The 22,282-nt window shown below is 48.6% G+C and overlaps 2 protein-coding genes across 6 annotated transcripts in view; both read right to left on the bottom strand.

The window, feature by feature from the left end:
* Positions 1–1,490: 1,490 nt before the first annotated feature.
* Positions 1,491–9,391, bottom strand: TYSND1 (trypsin like peroxisomal matrix peptidase 1). Of its 3 annotated transcripts, XM_081824128.1 has the most exons (4): positions 8,061–9,378; positions 6,234–6,364; positions 4,831–5,016; positions 1,491–2,371 (listed from the first exon to the last, which is right to left on the bottom strand). In XM_081824128.1, exons 1-4 carry the CDS (start codon positions 9,236–9,238, stop codon positions 2,154–2,156), a joined length of 1,713 nt encoding a protein of 570 aa, XP_081680254.1. In that variant the 5' UTR covers positions 9,239–9,378; the 3' UTR covers positions 1,491–2,153. The 3 variants fall into 3 exon arrangements, 2 of the variants coding, with proteins under 2 accessions (XP_081680254.1, XP_081680255.1); XM_081824129.1 differs by lacking the exons at positions 1,491–2,371; positions 4,831–5,016 and adding an exon at positions 5,208–5,257 and having other exon boundaries at positions 8,061–9,389; XR_014146310.1 differs by lacking the exons at positions 1,491–2,371; positions 4,831–5,016 and adding an exon at positions 5,418–5,436 and having other exon boundaries at positions 6,234–9,391.
* Positions 9,392–11,337: 1,946 nt separating this feature from the next.
* Positions 11,338–22,282, bottom strand: part of SAR1A (secretion associated Ras related GTPase 1A) — a 14,215-nt gene continuing 3,270 nt past the window's right edge. Inside the window, exons 2-8 of one of the 3 annotated variants that reach the window (XM_081824130.1) lie at positions 21,946–22,090; positions 21,636–21,705; positions 21,391–21,510; positions 20,899–20,964; positions 18,065–18,168; positions 14,888–15,019; positions 11,338–13,690 (exon numbers count right to left, since the gene is read on the bottom strand). In XM_081824130.1, the coding sequence (XP_081680256.1) occupies positions 13,574–13,690; positions 14,888–15,019; positions 18,065–18,168; positions 20,899–20,964; positions 21,391–21,510; positions 21,636–21,693 (597 nt within the window). In that variant the 5' untranslated portion in view covers positions 21,694–21,705; positions 21,946–22,090 and the 3' untranslated portion in view covers positions 11,338–13,573. Of the gene's footprint in view, positions 13,691–14,887; positions 15,020–18,064; positions 18,169–20,898; positions 20,965–21,390; positions 21,511–21,635; positions 21,710–21,945; positions 22,091–22,282 lie in introns of all 3 variants that reach the window. The other 2 variants (XM_006749815.3, XM_081824131.1) reach the window with 2 other exon arrangements.

Below are 22,282 nucleotides of genomic sequence, written 5' to 3'. Positions count from 1 at the left end.
AAAAAAAAAGAAGCAGGACTATCTCCTCTGTCTCTTCCCCCACCCACCCGCCAGTTGCAAAAGACATGGCAAAGGACTCTGCGGTCCCAGATCCAGTTACGGAACCACCAGAGGGAAGGAGCCTCGGTCCCTCGCCCACTCCTGCACAAGAGCCCGGCTTCCCCTCCTGGTCGGTCGGTCTGCTACTTTGGACTTGACATAAACTTCCATTGTCCGAAGCCGCTGAGCTGGGGGAGGGGGGGATCCTTTCCTGCTTTATCCTGACTCATCCACTTACTCAACAGCCCGCTGTACTTCTCCACTTGAGGTCTCACACACACCCCAAGGAAACATCTTGCCCCAAAACTCGTTAGCCATATTGTCCTCATCAGAAACGCAGGTGCATCTGCCCTTTCTCTCAAGCGTTGCCCCGCCTCCTGTGCCATCGCCTGGTCTTCTCCATGCCCACCCGTCCTGCTTCAGCTGTCTTCTCCCCGGCCTGGCCCCGTGGGGCCGGTCCCTCAGCCCGCCATCCTGCTCCTTTCGAATTCCCCTCCACTTAGCACTGCCAGAACACACATGGGCTCACACTTCCTCTTCCCGGTTCCTACTGCTCTCCACCTGGAACACGCTGCCTGTTTCCAGGCCATTCGGTACATACCTACTCTCCTCTCAGGGTTCAGCTCCTAAGACACCTTGAGGAGGCCTTGCCTGATCCCCCCTCCCTAAGGCCTTAGGACACAGCCTTCCCTCTGAGTGGACAGAGCTGCCCTGCCCGTCGCACTCATGGGCTGACACACCAGACTCCCCAGAATGCCAAGCTCCTTGGTACCCCCTGGAAGAAATGTTCCCCTCCCACTCCCAGCCACCTGCCTCAGCCCTGACCCCCTGCTGCCCGCCATTACTTTACTATGGGGTTTCTCTAGAGCTAGCTTTGCCCTCTGGACCATTCCGAGGCTGTAAAGGGGAGAACAATCGTCACAGGAGTTTTTGGTCACCGAGTTGGCACTCAACAGATAGATGTCGGAAACAAAGTACTCCCAGTGATTCTCTCAGCTTAGAATTAGTCCCCCACTTGCACCCCACCATGACATTCAACCTGTCAATGACCTCGCAGTCATTTTTCAAGAGTGGACGTGGGTACGCGGTGCATGTTCTTGACTTCCAGGGCTGGTCTTAGCTCATTGGGACTGCCGTGGTCTCATTCATAACTTTGAACTCCCCAACCCACGCCCGGGGCCTGGTACAGGCCTGGACACAGCTGGATGCTCTGGAAGCACTTACCGCCAGGCCAAGACCACCACCTTCCGGGGGCTGCGAGCCCCACGCAGTGCTGACCGGCACCATGACCCGAGGCCAGGCCCAGTCTGGCACGAGAGTATCCCACGGGCTCACACCCCCACCGAGAAAGCAGGACAGAAAAGGTGTATTTCTGTGCCTGGTGGTTTCCTATTCCCAATTCAACTTTTGAAACAGAGAAGAAGAAGGAAAAAGAACCTGATATATAGAAGTAGTTTCTCCCAGACATTCTCTTTATTCCCAACCCCCAACGAGACACATTCTACCCCGTGAGATCCCTGAGGCCCATTTTATGGGCTGGAAAGTAAAGGCACTGTGTCAGAGTGCTCCTGGAGGTCAGCGACACCCGACTCAGGAAGACCCACGAACCCTAACCTTCAGGGACCCCACCTAGAGATGTAACAAACCAGAAAGACGTCCTTTTCCTCTTGTCTTTGGTCTTCGGAGCAGGCCTCTCTGCTGAGGGTTTCTGAGGAAGCTCCTGCCCCGGGGAGCAGCCACTCCGTGGCCAGTGGCCATCAGGAGACAGGGGGCAGATGCAAAGCCGGGGCTGGGACCGCCTTCCAGCCTGCGCCCGGCTGTCAGGACCAGGGCTGTGTGCACTGACGCGGGGCTCCCCCGAAGGAGAAATAATACAGCTGACTGTAGTGCCGGCGGGCAGACAGACGCGAGGGCTCCAAAGAGCACCCCGGGGCAGGCTGCCGGCTGGAGACCCGTGCGGCCCAGGGGAAGTGCGGTCCCGACTGCGGGGCCGAACAAGGTGGGGGGAAGGGGCGGCGGCCCAGCCGGCCTGCGTCAGGATCCTGAGGCCGCTACCCTGGGCGCTTGCTGCGGCCACACGTGGTGGCTCTTCTCGCCACAGGACCGACGCAGCCTCAGAGCTTGCTCCGCGGGGCCCCCGTCAGGGGCCTCCGCAGCCGCCACACCACCCTCACGGGCTCCGCGGCGCCGTCCAGCTCCCGGAGGCCGCCCAGGCCCCCCGTCCACCTGTACCACTGCAGGGCCGGCTGCAGCACCGTGATGGGGATGCTGAAGTTCAGGTGAGGGTAGGTGGCCCCTGTGTCATTGTCCCGGGTGTTGCTGGCCACGATGCCTGTTGAGGAGTCAAAGAGGAAAGGGGGTATGAGCCAGGGGACAGACGGGCGGGGGCTGAGGCCCATCTCCGGCCCGGAGGCCCTAGGAGCGCTGGGGGCTTGAAGCCCCCTCCTAGTGTCAGACGCCCAGCTTCCCTCCTGGCCTCTGGCCCCCCTGCAGCCCCGTGCCCCTTCCCGCATCTACTTTCCCCTTCACGCCCCTAATACGCAGTGTCTCACTGGCTTTGCTACTGTCCTCTCCAACCAGTGTCGGCTCCGTGGGCTCTGCCCACCCAGGCTCCCCAGGACCCGCAGCACGGCGCGTGGCCCGGGCCAGCGCTCACCAGGTCCTTGTTGCCTGAACGAATAAACGAATCCCGCTGCACGTGGGCGTCTGTGCGTACACGTGTGCACACGGGGATGTGCTTTTTTAGGCAGTTTCAGACTTACAAGAGCCTTGCCGAAATAGTAGAGGTCCCTGCCTGCCCTTTGTCCAGCTTCTCCTCATGTCACTGTAAAACAGTGATCAAAACCAGGATAGTAATGTTGGAGCAATACTAGTGACTGAAACACAGGACGCATTCAGATGCGGCCAGTGATTCCACGATGCTTTCTCTGTTCCCGGATCCCATCCGGGGCCACGTCGTGTCTCCCGAGGGTTCTCCAGGCTGCACCAGTTCCAGTCTTGCCCTGTCGTTCATGGCCTTGACACTTGGAACAGCACAGGTTCGCTGTTCTCTAGAATGTCCCTCAGACCGGGGTCACCCGATGTTTTCTCACGGTAAGCGTGAGGTTCGGCGTGCTTGGGAATAGCATCCCGTGCCCTTTTCCGGGCGGCCTACCAGGAGGTGGATGACGTCTGTAAGCGTTTGTGATGCTAGCGAACTTTGACCACTTGGCCACCGTGCTATCTGCCAGGCTGCTCTGTTGTGGGCTTACTACTTTCCCTCTTGTAAGTACGAACTCTTTTAGGATGGCGCAAAGATCTCATTTCTACTTTCCATTCATCGGTGGCTCCCGTCCGCAGCAATTCCTTCTGTGGTTTTCCACTTCCCTCATGTCTTCTGCACTTAGAAACTGGAATTCTCCCGTAAGGAGCAGCCACCACTTGTCTCCGTTTGAGAACGTCCTTGGTTATTTACGTCAGTGTGGACTCGGCCGTTCCCTGCGTTATCACGGGTATGACAGTCACTGGCTCTGCAGCTCAGCTCGTCCTCCTAGGAGCTCCTCCAAGTCGCCTCTGCTTTCTCTGCTCATTTGCTGTGCCTTCCATTTTGTTGCTGGCATTTCCTTCCCCTCCGGCACCACAAGGTGCTCGGGGTTCGTCCCGAATGTTCCCTGCCCAAGCCCCGGAATGAGTCACTTCCTGGTGCCTCTTATTAAAGAAACCATGATCTGGGCTCTCGGTGTGCTCACTGCAAGTGGGGTGTCACTGCCTCTGGCCTCTCTCAGCGCACAGAGCTAGATTTTATACACACACACATCTATACTTATCTCTACACCCACTTCTCTGTATATGCACATACTGGCTCTAAGCATATTACCAATGAATCACTAACTGCACTCCAGGGGTTAGGAGAAGAAAGCAGTTGCCCTAAGAAACTTGGGAACACAGGGTTTTGCTGGGACATGTGAAGGCTCCAGACAAAGAGAACCATACACACTTAAACGCTATACTCTACTTGGTAAATCTGAGCCTCGCAAGGGTGTGAGGTAGGGATTCTGCAAGTACTTTATTTGTGTCCCACAGCTGAAGAAATAAGGGAATTCCACTCCTGCCAGCAAGAGCAAGGCAAGCTTTCTCACCATGTCAGAAGTAAGGGAAGGGGACGCATCGCGTGAGCCGTGGCGGGGAGTGCAGTTGGAGGTATCCACATGCACTTGCAGTTGGCTTATTTTTTTTTAATGGACAGACTGTTTTGTTTTATTTTTTTTAACCAGAATTAGTTACCAAAACCTTAAAATGGAAAGATTTAACAACCACATATTTAAAAAAAAAAAAAAAAAAAAAAGGGTCACAGTTGCTAGTGAACAGCTGAGGAATCGGGCAGTGTTAGGCCCACAGTCCCGTGTCAGGAGGCAGCAGCGTGCTGGAGTGGAGTGCTGTTCACCCCGGGTCATCCCTGACCCTCTACTCCCTACTGTCTTCACTCCCTCATTCATTCACTTGGCCTGTGACTCTTGGACTAATCCAACTGCTGAGTTTCACAGATCCAAGGAGATTAGGTGACTTACCTGAGGTGGCGTGCTGGCAGAGAAGGAACGGGGATGCAGATCTCTCCCCTCCCTGCTCAGCATCTGTCTCTCTCCACTCTAAGAGCACAAGTACCCGAAAACCTTGGCTCACTACCTCTTGGGCATCAGGCCCACCATCTTCCCAAGCCCAGGGTGGCTCCTGGGGCGGGACGCCCAGCACTCACTAGATGGGACCGAGGCTCTGGCAAGGGGAATGCTGGGAGAGGGCCACGGAGCTGCTTACCCAGGAGGTTTCCTGTGCAGGGGGAGAAGAGGGGTCCGCCGCTGGAGCCGCCATGCACGGCACATGTGGTCTGGAGCATCACCGCTGCGTCATCCACCCGCACCACAGCTGACAGGATGCCCGAGGTCACCGAGGGCCCGCAAGCCTGGCCAAAGACGCCGAAGCCCACCACACTGACAGCTTCACCTGCCCGGGAAGAAAGGAGGGTGAAGGTGGGGAGTCGCCTCTGTCTGACAGGACTCCCACACTCCCCAACCTGCTCCCTGCCCTCTCCGAAGTTCCAAACCTTCTCTGCCCTTCAGGCTCCTGCCTCCAGGAAGTCTGCCCCAGGTCCCCACGGGAAGAGGCCAGGACGTCCACTGAGCTCCCAGCACCTGCTCACCACTTGTTCTTGGCATCAGGCTGTTCTCCGGCCCTCATTTCCCTGCTGGACCGGGGAGTTACTTTTCAGGGTCCCTGGCACCCAGACCCGTGCGCAATAAATGTTTGTGTCAGTTAAGCGTCTGCCTTTGGCTTGGGTCATGATCCCGGGGTCCTGGGATTGAGCCCTGCATCGGGCTCCTTGCTCCGTGGGGAGCCTGCTTCTCCCTCTGCCTGCAGCTCCCCCTGACAAATAAATAAATAAAATCTTTCAAAAAAAAGAAAAGAAATAAATGTTTGTGACATTAACACCCATCTCCTCCTTGGACTAAGAAGTCTCTTGGTGAAAAAAGGTGGTAATGATGACGACCAACTACCTGCCAGTAACTTCCTTTTGCAAGTGCTCTGAATGCACAGGGCTAAATGCTTCATAGGCAACGTCTCACCCACTCCTCATAATGCCCAGGAGTAGGGAGCTTTATCCCCATTTTCCAGATGTGGAAATTGAGGCAGAGAATATGGAGTTGCCTGTCCAAGGACGCAGGGCTAGCAAGTGGCAGAAGAGATGCCAACTGAGAGAGCTCGCGGTGTGCATCCCCACAGTGAGACCCGTGGCACTCCCAAGGCAGCATGCCATGCCACCGGAGCCTCAAAAGTGTAACACCGCTCTGGCCAGCCCGCAGTGTTACGAGGAGCTGCCAACCCACGCGCAGCCCCTCCACATTGCACCACTGCAGGGCCTCAGGGAAAAAGGTGTGCCTTCGCCTTCGCCAGGGATCCCACCTGCAACCTCCACCCCTCCCCAGGACCTGGGGCATGCTGGGCACAAGCAGGGAAGCCTCCAAGAGCCACCCCAGCCAAAGCGCTGAAACCAGGCTGATTTCACCCCAGCTTCATGCCACCCTGACTCATTACTCCAGCAGGGGTGAGGCAGGGAGCCCGCCTAGAGGACTGGCCCCTGATCTAGAGGGTTAGAGTGCTCAGCGCTGACTTTGCCTCCTGAGGTCCCCCCCACCCCGACCACAGGGCCCCTTGCCCTTTACCTTCGTGGAAATGCTCAGCTGGCACTGGCAAGGGGACACCGTGTAGGTCCTTCTCCAGGCTCACTACCGCTACGTCGTAGGGAGAGGTCTCCTGGGTGGCAAACACCACATGTCCCCAGATCGTGGCACTCCTAGGAGCAAGGGAAACAAAGTGACGGGCTAGCTTTCTGACCCTTTAGCGCTGGGAAGAAGCAAGGGGATGAGAGTGATCGTAGAAGCCACGGACTTGGGGGTTAACGGGCCTGGCATCAGCCCTGACAGGTGCCAGGCAGGCATCTCTGGGCATGCACTCGGCCATCATGTGGTACTTCCAAACATGCTTCATACTTCTGTGTGAGCCCCCGGCGCCTCCCCATAGTCCTAATGCCTGACACCTGGGAAGCACTGTGGGCCAGGGCAGGTGTTAATGCTCTATGCACACCATTTTAGTTCTCACTGAAGCCTTAAGAACCAGGCACTGGTGTTATCGCCATTTTAAATGGTGCATGTGAGGGCCAGAGAGGTTGAGTAACTTCCTCAAGGTCACACAGTAAGTGGCAGAAGCCAGGGCACACATTCCCAGTGTTTTCCTTCACTGCTTCATTTCGGGCAATCCTGCCAGTTGGTGAGGCAGACGTAGGATTTCGATCCTGTGTCCCTGTGTTACATAAAGGCTAGCACTTCTATAGCTCTCACTGTACGCCAGGCTCTGTTCTGAGACTTTACAGGTCAACTCAGGGAGAGGCAGCAGAGACTGGCTTGCCGAGGATCACACAGGGGCTCCCCACTACACTCTGCAGGGACACCTTCCAGCAGACCGCGTGGACTCCCTATAAGCAAGTGTGTGTGTCTTCCGGGCCGGGAGATTGGGCACTACACCTTCGGGAAATCCTCATTACCAGTCTTCCTTATAGAGCCATGGCTGTCCTGCTGGCTTCCAGGGGGACACCCCATGGCAAAGCCAGGCTGGGTTAACACTGGAAATTCAGGAGAGGGATTTGGGAAGGCCTGGGCTGCAAGGCGAGGCTGAGCCAGGCACAGAACCTCAGGCATTAACACCAAGGTGCAATACCACTCTGCTCCTAAGTTGAGCACCTGGGACTACCGCAGAAACAGAACGGGTACTAGAAACCCAAGCCAGGAGGCCAAGGCTGCTGTCCCTGCTGCCGGGCAAATGGAAGGAAAGGGGCCAAGAGTGCTTTCCCTGCAGAGACATAAGTGACCAAAGTCCCAACCTGGCTGCCAGGATCACCCAAAGATCATTCCAGTACATCTGTGTGCTCGGCCCCACTCCCACGTTCTAATTAGGTGGAATTCCACACATGTCATTTTTATCAGGATGGGAAGTTCTGCTTAAGATCTAAGAGAACAATCAAGTAAGAGTAAGAGGCCCCTCTCCTGACCCCAGGAAGGCAGCACTGTGGGCCTCTGAGACCTCACGACCACTCTCAGGGGAGGGAGAACAGGGCGGTGAAGTTTCCATTCAAGGGGCCTAGTGGAGTGTGGGTGCAGGGCTAGGAGACAGAGCAGTCAGAGTTCAAAAGGAATTCAGGCTGGGAGGGGGTGCTCAAAGACGCCCAGTCAGGGATGCTGGGACTCGCCACAGTCCCACAGTCCAGAGTCACTTGGCATCCTGCCCAAGCCCCACTCACCCCCTGCCAGGAAGGAGGCCCAGTATCCCCTACACTGGGGTTGAATGCCGAGGATGAGGGGACGGACTCAGGTCTCTATCCGCACTACACCCTCAAAGCATCAGCATGACGCCAGAAGGCCTCCATTATCCTCGGTTAGATCTGAGAGCCAGGGGGCGGGAGGCGGGCAGAGTTGGGGCAACCTTGCGGGCCTTACTTGGGGGGCGTGGTGCGCACCAGGACCCTGGCCGCCTCCCGAGGGGCCACATGCCGGCAGGTCACCACGAGGCGGGGCGCCACCACCACTCCGGAGCCCCAGACGGTGCCGCACTCCACCAGCACGGCCGCAGCTGCCCACGGGGGGCCGGGGTCTCGGAGGGGCAAGCCCCACGGGGCGCCCATCTCCGGCGGCAGGAGGGCGGCCAGGGCGTGGGTGCCAGGGCCCAGGCGGCCGAGAGCGGCTCGGGCGGCGCGCAGGAGAGGGGTGGCGGCGCAGAGCAGCGTGAGGCCCACCCACTCGCGGGCCTTCCAGCAGAGGGGTGCGGCCACGAGCGCCACGAGCGCCCCCGCGGGCCGCGCCGCGAACACGCCGCCGCCCTCGGTGCCCGGCAGGCAGCGCGCGTCGGTGAGCAGCAGCGGACCCGCTGCGTTGCTGAGCACGCCGCGGCTGAGCGTGTTGAGGAAGATGTCCGGGCAGAAGGCCCCGAACGGGGAGCCGCAGGCCAGCAGCGGCGCGCCCTTGGGCACGGCCCCGGGAGGCGCCACGGCCACGACCGGCCCGCGCTCCTCCGCCGCCGCCGCCGCCTCCTCCTCCCGGTCGGGCCGCACGCGCAGCAGCGCGAACCAGCCCAGCGCTCTCAGCTGATCTTCCTCCTCCTCCTCCGACACCTCGTCGTCCGGCGCCGCGCTCGCGAAGCGCCACTGCTCGGCCGCCTCGCCCCCGAAGAGGCGCGCGAAGTGGGCCCGGAAGGCCGGGCAGCTCAGCAGCAGCAGCAGCTCGGCGGGCCGCGGGGGCTGCAGGAGCCGCCCGCCGGATCGGGCCGGCGGGCCGGGCTCCGGGCCGGCGCACTGGGGCGTGCACAGGCCCGTACGGCCCCGCTCCGCGCGGCCTGCGGGGCTCGCGGCTGCCGGACCCCACTGCACGTGCAGGCGCAGGTCGTCACCGCAACTGTCGCCGGGCAGGAAGGCGGCGCCGGCCGCGGTCAGCGCCGCGCTCCCGGCCCGCAGGAAGGGGGTGAAGATGCCCCCGTGGCACAGCACCAGGTCCGGGCAGCGGCTCAGGATCACCCCGCTGCAGCTCCACGAGCCCGCCTCGGCCTGCCCGGCCCGGGAGGCGCTCACCACGCAGCCCGCCTTCTCAGCCGCCCTCATGGAGGGCCCCCACTGCCGCGCCATGTCCTCCAGAACGGTGCACACGGGGTTTCCAGAGGAACGAGGGAGAGAGCGAGGACCCCGGTCGGGACCCACGGGTCCCACGCAGCGCCACCCAAAACTGGAAGGGAGAAGTGCAAACACTGACTCAGGTCTTCCTCGTCGGGCCCGATTGGCTAAGCCCCAACTTGCCCGGCCCCATTGGCTGGGCTTGGGGCCGAGCCCTGATTGGCTGCCTAGGCTGACCCCGTCCCTTTCCCCGCCCTCGTTGGCTCGGGCCACCTGTGCGACCTCGGGGCCGAAGCCGTCCGGGAGGATAAGCTCAGGGAGAGGGACGGCGTGTGGTTTTACCGAGAGACCGGGCTTGGGTAAGGCGGAGTCCCTTTTCTGTTCGTTGGGCTGCAGGAAAAAATAGAAATGAGGGCCGTCGTGGCTAGACTTGCCCAGGCAGTGATAGGACCTGCGTATCTGCTCAAGTCTAAACCAGCGGTCTCTGACCCCTGGCATGCTACGGGCAAGGAAATCCTTGGCCCCTTGGCCGAGGTAGTAATTTGAAATTTTGTAAATAAACCCTACAGCAATCCACTAGGTGGCATGCAGCTCACTAGGACCTTTTGATGCCAAAGCCCAAGACAAAACTGATGAAAACTGGGTTTGTGCAGAATAAAATTGCCCTTTAAGACTATGATGAACAGTAACCCGAAGTCAAAATTTTCAATTCTACAACCCTATAGTTTCCAGTGTGCACATTTCATAACCACATATAACATTTATAACCACACCTAGGATTTATCTAGGTCGGGGGCCACTTTTTCCATGAAGGGCTACAGCCTCAGTGGTTCAGGTTTTGCGGGCCATACACTCTCTCAAATACCCAAGTGTGCAGTCGTAGCAGGGCAAAAGCTAAAGGAATGGATGGCTGTGCTCCAGTAAAACTTCCCTTTGGACACTGAAATCTGAATTTTATATGTCACAAGACAGCGTTTTTCCCCCCACAGGCCATACAAAAACAGGCAACCGCCTAGATTATTGGAGTACATATGTCAGCATTAACAAAAATTATTCAATTACTACTTAAATTACATAACTTTTCTGCCTCAATTTCCGAATAAAACTAATGCTGCTCCAACAAACCTGCTGGAGAAAGTTAAATGATGACCCATCATAGTATGAGGCAGTCTTCCATAGCAGTCTTCCATAGTCTTCCATAGCAGGCACGGTCTTCTTTTGGTTCTGTGACACAGAAGATGCCTCGATCACAGGAAAATCTAATCATCCCAACTTCCTAGCAATTAAGAGTTTCTTTCTCTCTAGAGTCCCGTGATACTCCCTTAAATGACGCTCAAGCCTCCAGCATGAACCGTTCGTTATGCGTCAGGTTTTTCTGCTTACAGCACATTAGAGTCCCCAGTCACAGCCAGCAGCCAAGGTGAGACCCCCTGAGTGCTGGGCTCATTGACTCAGTCTGCACTTTTCATGTTCCACTCTAACTCAAATGACACAGACATTATTTATAAACATAGAACCCATGGCATCATTTTAGTAACAGGGACATTAGTTTCAATCACAAGATGCCTCTAACACTTTTAATGCTTGGTCAAAAAGGACCTGTTGCATTTTGCTTCCCATTCTATTTGCCCCATTACTTTAGTTTTAGAATCTCATTTGGGTTTTCTAAAAACAAGGCTTCCTACAAACCTGCTAAATGTACAAGCACACATTTCATTCCTTTCCCTATTTTACCAAATGCAGCACTCAACTGAAGCTCTCCAATTTTGTATAAAATGATGAATGGTAAACAGCTAAACTGGACCCATTCCTTGCTAGCATGTTAATAGGAGATTTTGTTTAGAAAGTATACCACCAATCCTGGGATCACATGTTCGAAGCCTCTCAAATGGTACTAAATTTACTACTTTGAAATGTGTGAATTGCCCTAGCCTTTTTTTTCTCCCGGTAGCAAAACTTGTCTCTCATATCCTTTGTAAGTATTTCTTCCCCTAGGAAGGGAACAACTTTTGCTTCCCCACCCCCACCACACACACAACAAACGTCAGGATATGTTCAAACTCAGAACCAACCAACGCAAATAAATGAAAAAATAAACGGCACAAGATAGCAAGTTTGTTTTAACTTTTTATTAAAATGCTTAGGATACAGACTGACTTTCTTTTGTAAATGACTGTTTTAACTTTTCCTGAAATAGGACATATATGCACTCTGATAAAACAGAATGAAAAATCTCAATTCATGGGAGTTCCTGTACAAAGCTCTGATCCTCACTGTTAAGAGCCAAGCTCCTCACAGCAGCTTCTTTTGCTATCTTTTTATAGAACAGTGTTTTCTGTGGAGCAAGAAATATATGCCAGCTGACTTTTCAATCCCCTTTCTCCAGTGGCCAAAATAAACCACTTTCACAAAGAGCTGAGCTGTGTAGAATCCATAGTTTTCTAGCTTGCTACGAAGTGATTAGGGACAAAGAGGAAAACACAAAAACAAAAAACAAGAAAACTAGCACTGCGATCATACTTCTCAAGTCTCTGGATAAAGAAGTATGGGTTACCTTTAGCCAAAGGAAATTAAAAAGTGTGCAAGTTAACTACCTAGTTCATTCACCATTAGCTAGATTTGTTCATTTAAGGCTTTCACCCCTTTCCAAACGAACAATTTTGTTTTAATCCAGCTATGCTTGCTAACAGAGGAAAGGCATGCTCTTCCCAGGTTTATCCTTCACTGAGCCTCTGCATTTGGTACCTGGCAGTGAGAAAGTATACTTTCCTAATAGGTCAGTACTGAAGACTAACAATGAGAAATCCACTCAAGAGTAATACTCTCACTCACCCCTGGAATATGTTATCCACACTTTCCCTACCCTCACATTAGACACAAGAATTCCACTGAATTTAGTTCAAACCTTTGCATCTTCATCACAATTTTCAGTTTTGAGGAAAACTACTTCTAATCTCGCATTAAAGAAAAAGGAAGATATCCACCCATTTTAAGAAAGGCTCTAATATTGGTTAAGATCATGAAAATCCAATTTTACACATGGCACTAAGAAAAAGGAATGCTATAAAAATGATCCTCATCACACTACTGGGCATGCTGAGGCTTTTTATACTGAGCTCTTAATGACAAGTGATGCTGGCTCAAAAAGAACAACACTACACAAAGTTCTTAAGAGTTTCCCCAGCTTATTTCTGGAACGGAGAAAGGCAATTTCATACCAAAAAAAAAAAAGGTAACCTATAAAAAGAGCTCATGACAGTCCCATAAAAAGACCAAATCCTGCAAGTGAGAATTTTAAAGCCCACTAAATGAATCTTTCCTGGATCCAAACAAATGCTACAAATGCCAGATTTTTAAGTTCTCAACTCACAGAATTAAAAGCCCTTCAACTGTTAACTGTCCTGTGTGACTCACCTATTCAGAAAATTTTCCCCTAGAAGCTGTGCAAAGTAACCGACGCACGCCTGCAGTGTAGGACAACATGGGGGATGTTCTCTTTTATGAGGCAAAAGTCATTTTTTTAGAACTGAAAATGAAAGAGGTGCTATGGAGAGAAACGGTTTCGTAACAGTATAAAAGCAAAGACTGTCTGCAATCTGTAGCTTTGAAAGTAAAAATAATAAAATAACCACTCTATACTGAACTCCTCCCACAGTGAACCATCTGCTCTACACATGGCGGTGAGGAATGACCCTGGCTGACCACAGGGGAAGCCTGCCGCCCCCACCAGGCCAGGCCCTGCCCTCCCCTGCTCCACTGTGCACAAGGTGGCACCGCCTACTGCAAGGCAGTTGGAGAGACGGGGAGCTTCTCTCACTACCTGCTAACTCAACAGGAGTGAGTTCACTTGACTGAGCTCTGGCCTCCAACGTTTCTGTGCATAATTTTATGAAGAATCTAAATGCCATTCACTAGATCAAAAAGAAAAAAATAGAAAACTCTGGACCAAGTAAATTTTGAACTCAAAAAGTTAGGAGGGACACCAGTTACATTAACAACACTTTCTTTAAAAAATAGAATCACTTTCTTTTGAAATCAACCACAGTGGTGAGACGTGTTTTTCTTTTCAGGTGCCCCATGATGGCACACAGCTGTACCCAGCAAATCCTGCCAGCTTCCGAGTCCCGGGATGCTGCCCTGCACCAGCACATGGGGCAGCGTTACCTCCCGACAGTGTGGAGAAGAGCACATGTCACCACTGGGCGATGGGAGAGCTGAAAGAGACTCGTGGCTTCTCAACGCCAGACACGGTTGAAGAGCTTTCCTTGTTCTATTACAAAAGTTCATGAGGAAGCTGTGAATAGGATCAGTCCAGAGAAGTAAAACTCTTTTATTTTCACTGTCCAAACATCAGTCAATGTACTGGGAAAGCCAGCGGAAGCCCTCGCCGTAGCCTTGCCTCTTGAGCACACTGCACATGAACACTTCCATGGGGCGGGCATTCAGCTCCTTCAGGGTCACATTCCCCTAAGGGAGGCAAAACCAAGAAAGGCCTGTTAGCATCCCCATGGTGGAAAAGCTTGAAAGGGTGATCACAAATCACTCTCTTCATTCCTCAAAAGCAAATGGAAGTAGGAATTAATTATAGAAATGTGGTCAAGGCCATACAGATAACTTCCCCAGAGCCTCATGCTTTCAGCACAGTTCTATTCCCACTCTTTGTAAAGAGCCTTTACTTTTAACACACCAGCATCTGGAAAGTTATGACAGCTAACCAAGAAAAAGGCCACTAGGACCCCAGAACCAGCATGCTCTTTGATGGAGAGAAGTCCAAGACTCTTTTGAAATGACATTCTTGGGGCACCTGGGTGGCTCAGTCAGTTAAGCGTCGAACTCTTGGTTTCAGCTCAGGTCATGATCTCAGGGTCATGAGATCGAGCCCCATATAAGGCTCCTCACTCAGTGGGGAGTTGGCTCAAGATTCTCTCTCCCTCCGCCCCTCCCCCCACCACACATGCCCGCTCTTTCTCTCAAATAAATCTTAAAAAAAAAGGGGGGGGAGCCTGGCTGACTCCGTGGATTAAGCATCTGCCTTCGGCTCAGGTCACGATCTCAGCGTATTGGGATCGAGCACCGAGTGGGACTCCCGTGCTCAGCAGGGAATCAGCTTCTCCCTCTCCCTCTGACCCTCCCCTTGCTTGTGCTCTCTCTCTGCACGCTCTCTCTCAAATAAATAAAAAAGAAAAAAAAAAAAGGACATTTTCATTAGCACCAGCATTCAGAAATCTACACTAATAACAAATTATATCAAGGAAATTAAGAATTCATGTTGTATAACACTCACGCATAAGAGGGGAAACTAAATTAAAGCAAATGTTTCTAAAAAGAAATAGATAATCAAGAAGAGGTAAGACTAAGAAATAAGAAACCATATAAAAAGATTTCTCTGAATTAGAATCAAAAGAGAGTCAGAAAATTCTTAAATTGGTAAGTTTGCCTTTCCTACCAATTTCTTCATCTTCATATACCTGAGGAAAATTTCATCAGGCAACAGTGAAAGAATAGGCTCCTGCCTTCTGAATGACTACAAATCACCTATGGTAAAACCAATCCTAGGCCCAGTTAAACTTTTGAAGGACAAGTAAAATCTAGATAGCAAAATATGAATGTCTCAACAGCTGTGAATTTCCTTAATAATATGTCCCCTGATGATTTTTCTCTTACCTTTCCTGTGGTCTGTCCATAAAGCCCAAATATCTCACGGAGTTTTTCTTCACTGATCGCATCTGTTCTGTCAATCTTGTTACCCAAGATAAGGATTGGCACATTGGATATTGTTTCATCAGTCATTAGAGCCTAAAGACAACATAAAAGAAGAGCTAGGTGAGTAATCTATGAATGCCCACCAGATCATGAAAACCACCTGGACTTTCACTTGTCTACAAAGTAACAAATGTAAAGAGAAAATCTGATCATCTTTATACCTGAGTGATGAAGTAAAAATCTTCACATTATACAACACTCTTAGTATTAGGTAAGAAGCTCCTCAAAATTATCTTGACATTAGGTAAAAATCCCCTAACAGCCTCAAAACAATTGCAACTTAAGGCTGTGTCTATTTACAAGGCAGCAGAACTGCCCCAACCTTAACTCTGAGATAAATCACTCAGCCACAGACCATCCTCAGGCTATCCACTGAGCACAGTCCTAGAAGACTGAATGCTCTGGCTACAGAGCCTCAAAGATGGCGACAGGAAGTCCCCGCATATACAATGAGTGCCCAGTGTGTGCAAAGCACTATCTCAGGCACTGAGAGGGATACAAAGAGAGGTTAAGACATATCCCTGGCCTCGAGAAATCCTCACTCTATGTTCATACACATCTGTCAACAAAGCAAGGCAAGTGTATGATTGTCACGATGAATAGGGACAGAATATAAATACTAAAAGACATTCAGGGAAATCAAATGGCAGGGAAAATGGTGGACTTAAGGAAAGTCTTAGCAAAGTTGAGGAACCCAAACTAAGCTCTGAAAGAAGGGCAGGTTTTGGATAGGTGGACAGGAGAAGGAAGAATATAAGCAATGCTTTACAGTAAGAAAAGAATTCAGAAAGCCACATGGAGAATTGCCTGTCTTTATATGTTGACATACAGTAAAATAGAATGGGAAGGCATGATCAACATTATGATGCCTGTCTGAGAAGTTAGCTGCAATAGATCCTAAAGACCCCAAATCCAGAAAGTACTGAATAGAATCTGTGTGTAAAGGGCCGCCTGGGTGGCTCAGTCGGTGAAGCGTCTGCTTTCGGCTCAGGTCATGATCTCAGGATCCTGGGACAGAGCCCCATGTCAGGCTCCCTGCTCAGCGGGGAGTCTGGTTCTCCTTCTGCCCCTCCCACCCCCACTCTCAAATAAATAAAATCTTAAAAAAGAATCTGTGTAAAAAAACACATTGAATTCACACATAGTCTCTATGTGTGCTCGGATAAGAGACAATGACCTAGCCTAAGATGGCAGCATCCAAGGAATAGTGCAGCAGGCACTGTGGAGAAAGAAGTGAAGAGACTGATGTCTAGATGGTAAGACAGGTAAGAGGGGCCTGAGCTGGCACAGATTTCAAGCCTGGGAATCCAGTGCCCACTGACAGGAAAAGCTTGGAAAGAAGAGTAGAGCTGAAGGGATAAAGGGGAACATACTTTTGACCATCTCAGGTTCCAGGAAATGTTAGATAAAATCAGAGTAAGGATGTCATTCATTGATTAAATACTAACCAGATGCCTACTGTATGTCTGATGCTTTGCTAAGTGCAAGGGTTTCAAAAAGAAACAAAAGTAGGTCCCTTCTAAGTTCACAATCTGATGAAGAGACCTACAAGAAAACCAGTAAAGACCACAGACATTGATAAGGTGGCGAGTCTAAGTCCAAGAGGTCAGGGAAAGCTTCCTAAAAGAGGTCATGGCTGAACTCCGGGATCTCTGAAAGGACATTTTTTAATTTACCAGCAAAAGTGGGTGGGGGTCCGATGAGAAAGCCAGGCAGGGACAGCCACTTGTGCATATTGAAGGAAGGACAAGTTGTTCTCTATTGTTTGGAATGTAGTTCAAGGTACGCAATAAAGAGAAAAGAAGCTGGAAAAATAAACAGGAAAGATCAGGGAAGACTTTATGCAAAGTCTTTACTATGCAAAGGATTTGTGGATTTTATCCAGAAGGTGATAGAGATCTATTAAAGGATATTAAATAGGCCAATGATAAGTCTGAAAAGTTCCTTCTAACATTATAGAATGTGGCAGGGTGGTAGTGAAATCTACAGTCATTCACAGGATCTGGACCACATGTCCAGGTAGATGGTGGGGAATAGTTCCATTCTGGGAGACTGGAATTGGTAGGTGGAGTTCTTTAGTAGATAGTACTATGTATGAGGCTGGAGCTCAAGAGAGGTTTAAACAAGAGAAATCCATATGGGAGTCACTGGCATGTGGGTGGCAGATGAAGGAATGAGAGTAGCCTGGACTAGCCTAGGATACAGTACAGACCCTAGGGAACACCAAGATTTAAGCAGGGGAATGGGTGCTTGTGAAAGAATCTGAGAAGTATTAGCCAGAGGGAGTATACCAAACCCAAGAATGCAAATGGGAATTCAACGAAAAGAGAGAATGCCAATGCCAAGAGGTCAAGTAAGGGAAGGAATGCCCTATAAGCGATTCTACATGAGACCAGAGCTATAGATTCAAGAAACATACTCACAAACTCACAAATAAACGTGGCACAGGTTCAAATCGCCAGGAACAAGAATGCACAGAGACAGTCACAAATCAAATAAAAAGAAGAGGTGCAGGGTGACCCAGTAAGGATTAACAAAGGCAACATGACAAGAACTGTGAAGCCAAGAAAATGCAATGTTGAGAAAGGAGAAAACCTGACAGTATCAAATGCTGCCTGTGACCCAAACTGAAGACTGAGAACAGACTGCTAACTAAGGTCTACGAAGTCATTCAGTGCGAGGGTGGGCAGGCACAGAGTGAGAACCCAGATTCAAACACATAAAGAACCCTTAATCTCTCTCTTAAGGTTTCACTCTCCCAATGCTTCAAAAAACAGGGACCATCCATGATATGTGAAGGAAAAAGGCATTCACTATGCTGGGGCAACAGGCACATATGGGGGAGTGTGGGAGCAAATTGGACAGTCACCCTATGATAGATATAAACAAAGTTCGTTTTCTGGAGTTCAAGCTGAGTTTCCTCAGGACACTGAAAAGCAAGAGCTTAGATTTTAAAACACTTTCTTACTGTAACTAGGACTTTCATCAAATGGTAACTGGAATGCTGAAGTATTAGCGCTACTGACCCGTATTCCTTAAAAGAAACAGAGACCAAGAAAAGAAAAAATAAAATCGTACATTTAGCTCAACTTTGGATTCCATGAGGCGAGGATGATCTGCACAGTCGACCAGAAAGACAATCCCATTAATTGCTGGGAGGTAATTTTTCCAAACCCGACGTGCTAAAAGACAAAGTTTGTAGTTGCATTAATCAAAAAATAATAATACATTTTGAAAAATGTATCTATTTTTTTTTTGCCCTAAAATGGGCAAACCTTGGCTAGTTTTCAATAGCATTCAATTCCATATAGATTCCCCAAGTCCTAACCAGTATTAAATCAGAACAAAGGTATACACTAATGGTGTATGAACTGAATCTGATTTTTTCAATTTAAAAAATCAAGGTTTTCTGCCTGATTTTCGGAAAAAATGCAACATCTGGCAATCCCACACATACCTACCTACATGTCACTAATCAGCTGGAACTGAGTGGTAGCTACCCCTTTAGAGGAAGTCTGGGCTCTTCCATTTGGCAAAGTTTCCACCACTCCCTACTGTCTGACACTCAGTCACTTCTACTCAGTTAAATGACCTACCTCACCCCTAAAGCCAAATTCATCAAGATGCAAATTACCTGTCCACAAACCATTAGTTCCAAGTCAGTTCCTAACTAACCAATGTGTACGTGTACTGACACACCCGCTCCGTCCATCCTCAGGAGATTGGGCCTGACAGATGGTTGAAGTTGCCAGGCAATTACCTCAGTCCCCCATATTTAACCCAGGAGGCCTTATAAATTTTATTTATTTTTTTGTTTATGCCATGAAGTGATAATGGTTTGGGAAGCAATACTTTAATTGTATTATAATTTCTAAGCCATTCATTTCTACTTCTTCCCAGTTACTTTCACTGGGATGAATAACAAAGCATCTCTACATCAAACAGTTAATAATGGTTACCTCTAAAGAATGGGATGGGGAAGGAGAGACTGGGGGAACTTCCACCTTTTACCTTCCATATTCATATGCTGAGTGTGTATTCAATTTGTTACATGGAGCCTGAACTACCTTTTTTTTAAGTTATCTCTACACCCAACGTGGGGCTCGAACTCACGACCCTGAAATCAAGAGTTGCATGCGGGTGCCTGGGTGGCTCAGTTGGTTAAGCAACTGCCTTCGGCTCAGGTCATGATCCTGGAGTCCCGGGATCGAGTCCCACATTGGGCTCCCTGCTCAGCAGGGAGTCTGCTTCTCCCTCTGACCCTCCTCTGTCTTGTGCTCTCTCTCATTCTCTCTCTCGCAAATTAAAAAAAAAAAAAAGAGTTGCATGCTTTGCTGACTGAACCAGCCAGGCACCATGAGCCTGGCCTACTTTTATAAGTTAAAATTTTTAATTTTTTAAAAAAAGGAAATCTCCAAATATATAGCATTTTAGTAATTTCTGTAAAATGGTGGCTAAGTTACTACGATAAAGTAATTCTGTTAAATAAATTTTCCTCAAACAAAACTACATGTAACATATTCCCCCCCTTCTTAATCTATCAAAACCTGAAAGCTAAATTTATCACACCAAATAATACATTAAGTCTCAGTTCAGAGGTCTAAAAACATCTTTCCTGCTGCATTCGCCAAATGGTCTCAGTTCAGTTCTTACAATTGTATTATCTCTGAATTTAAATTTGTAAACAGTTACAAATCCTTTTGAAAGAAGCAGAAAAGCCACCATACACCCATTCCTACCCAAATGAAAACAATACAAGCTCATTATAGAAAAAAAAGATACAAGATCATCTATAATCCTCCACAGAAACAAACCTACTGCTAATGTTTTCCTAGATATTCATTCAATCTTTTTTCTATACAGGTATTTTATGTGATTGTGATCATACTACATATGATTTTGTGGGATATAAATATTAAGAGACTAAAATAAATGTAATTATATATTAATGAAATCACTGACTATAAAATCATTTGGATCACTCCTTAGATTTTTGGTTAAACTTACTTGGCTAAAAAATTAAAATTACCAATATTCTGTTCTTTTAACTACGCTTTTAAAAAGCTGTATTAGATTCAACCTAATGAATGCTCCAAAAGGAGACTTCTCAACTCAATTTAATAACAAATGAATAAATCTCACAAAATTTCAATAATTTCTTTTTCCTACTTTGCAGAATATTTATTTTCACATCTTAAATGTTTTACTCCTAAGCCTCAAGTCTTGCCAAATGTGAAGTAAGTGTCCATCAGAAAAAGATGCCCCATTCTATGTATCTCCAAAACCCACACAAGATACCTGATAGGAATCTAGAAACCAAATGGACATGGCCTGCATTCGGCAAAAGGTACTACAAGAACAATAAGGGAGAAGGAAATGTTCTACCAACCGCTCCATATGGATAGAGTATACAAAATAGATCAGAGTGGTCACAAGTATATCACTGTATTATTTTTGCAACTTTTGACAAATTTGAACTTACTTACAAATAATAATGATTTTCTACATACTTACACTCCATTGACTAAGGGATATAAAAGAGACATGATTAAATTTGATATTGTACTAGATCTTGTTCAAGAGGAAAAATGCTATAAAGGAGATTATGGAGACAATTGACAAAAAGAGAAATATACACTACAGAGTAGATAAAAATAAAACTTCCTAGGTTTCATAACTTAGTATGTCTTACATAGAGACTAATAAATTGGGGCAAAAGGTATAAAGGAGTGGAGTTCTCTGTATTTATGCAACTTTTGACAAGTTTTACTTAACAATTTTAAGTGATAAGATTTCAATCATAATTTAATCACCATTTAAAAGGTAAAAATGTCACAAGGCTTAAAAAAAAAAAAAGAGGGTATAAAAAGAACCATATGTCAATACCAGTCTTCCACTGAATCATCTCTTACCTTGCTCATGCCCACCAAGATCAAAAGTTGTAAATGTCATTCCAGCAATTGTAAGCTCTTCTGATGCTGAAAAATTGTCAAAACAGAAAAAAGACATAAACTCTTCCATCCAACAAGGCCCAGCTCCCAGTACTGTAAGCCAATACACACGCAAAACTTAATGAAGCTTTTACCTTGGAAAGAAAAGGATACAAGGGTGAAAACATTTCTTAAATTATTCTAAGAAGCCAAGTTTCTTTTTCTCCGAAGTGTCTACTGCTTCTCAGAAGAAGACATGGGAAATGTGTCCCCTTACAGGACTAGTGAGAACAGATACTGAACGAGTCCCAGAGGGTTAGATTTAGGGGTATATGACCTGAGTGTCCTACAGGGAATTTTTCTCAAGTGAGCTGTCTTTTGAGACCTCAAGAAATGAATCAACTGGGGATTCATCCCCAAACCGTGACGTTGACCTTCAAATATCAAAAGGTCACCTGGTATTTTCAAACCTACTCGGATGTAATGTTGGAACATGTTGGCCCAATCGGTCATCTTTGAGCATGTGTAGAAGAGTGGTTTTGCCTGCATTGTCCAAACCCAAAAATACAAGTTTTCCAGATTTCTTGTAGAGTCCTAAAAAAGAAAAAAAATTTAACATAATTTTGCTTTCTACTTACCAAAGGCTGCTTGTATTTAGATTGTTGGAGGAAATGTACAAAGTCTGAAACCTATGATATATTTCAAGGAAATGGCTTTACCTAGGAACTGGAGCACACTGCTGAAGCCATTGTAGATCCATTCAAAGATGAAAGACATTATTAATGCTTACTACCTGTAGAAAATATGAAAGCAGCAAACATTAGCTTTCTGAATGCTAGTACAGCTCTGGAGAAGTTAACCCTTATTCGGTAGCCCTGATGTTTATTGTCCCATGTTTTCAGGCGTAAGAAAATAAAGGGTTCTACACCCTGGAGGGAAGTCTCTGGGGTACTCAGATCTGCACAAACTCCCGATTTTCTATCAGTTTTCAATCTATGATACTCCAAGGACTAGGAATTAAAGATATACTTTCCTCTTTTACTGTGTAACTTTCTCCTCCAGGCAGCTGCTCATTCACATTCCCTAGATACATGGCTGCTGTCGATACCAGTTAGCAAAACCTCTACGAAATCAGTCCCATCAATAATCTAGATCAAAATGTCACATCGATACACTAAGCAGAAAATAAGAATGAAAAGCATATTAACCCCTCCTTGTAAACAGCTCTAAAAAACAGTCACCAAAATCCTAATGGCTGACATAATTTGCCCTGCCCCACTTACCAATGACTATTATTTTTTTAAAGATCTATTTATTTATTTGAGAAAGAAAGAGAGCTCACAGGAGGAGGGAAGGGCAGAGGGAG

This window comes from Leptonychotes weddellii, chromosome 6 (genome assembly GCF_054177405.1).
Source record: "Leptonychotes weddellii isolate Sample4059 chromosome 6, ASM5417740v2, whole genome shotgun sequence".
NCBI classification, from domain to species: Eukaryota; Metazoa; Chordata; class Mammalia; order Carnivora; family Phocidae; genus Leptonychotes; species Leptonychotes weddellii.
This window is presented reverse-complemented; position numbering and strand designations above follow the sequence as displayed.

Bases quoted from the DNA above. Each gene is read 5' to 3' on its own strand.
- TYSND1 (XM_081824128.1), bottom strand. From the start codon at position 9,238: ATGGCGCGGCAGTGGGGGCCCTCCATGAGGGCGGCTGAGAAGGCGGGC. The intron at 5,017-6,233 runs GTAAAGGGCAAG...CTTCCCGGGCAG, and splicing joins AGCTGAGCATTTCCACGAAG to GTGAAGCTGTCAGTGTGGTG. The intron at 2,372-4,830 runs GTAAGCAGCTCC...ACTCCTCAACAG, and splicing joins CTGCACAGGAAACCTCCTGG to GCATCGTGGCCAGCAACACC.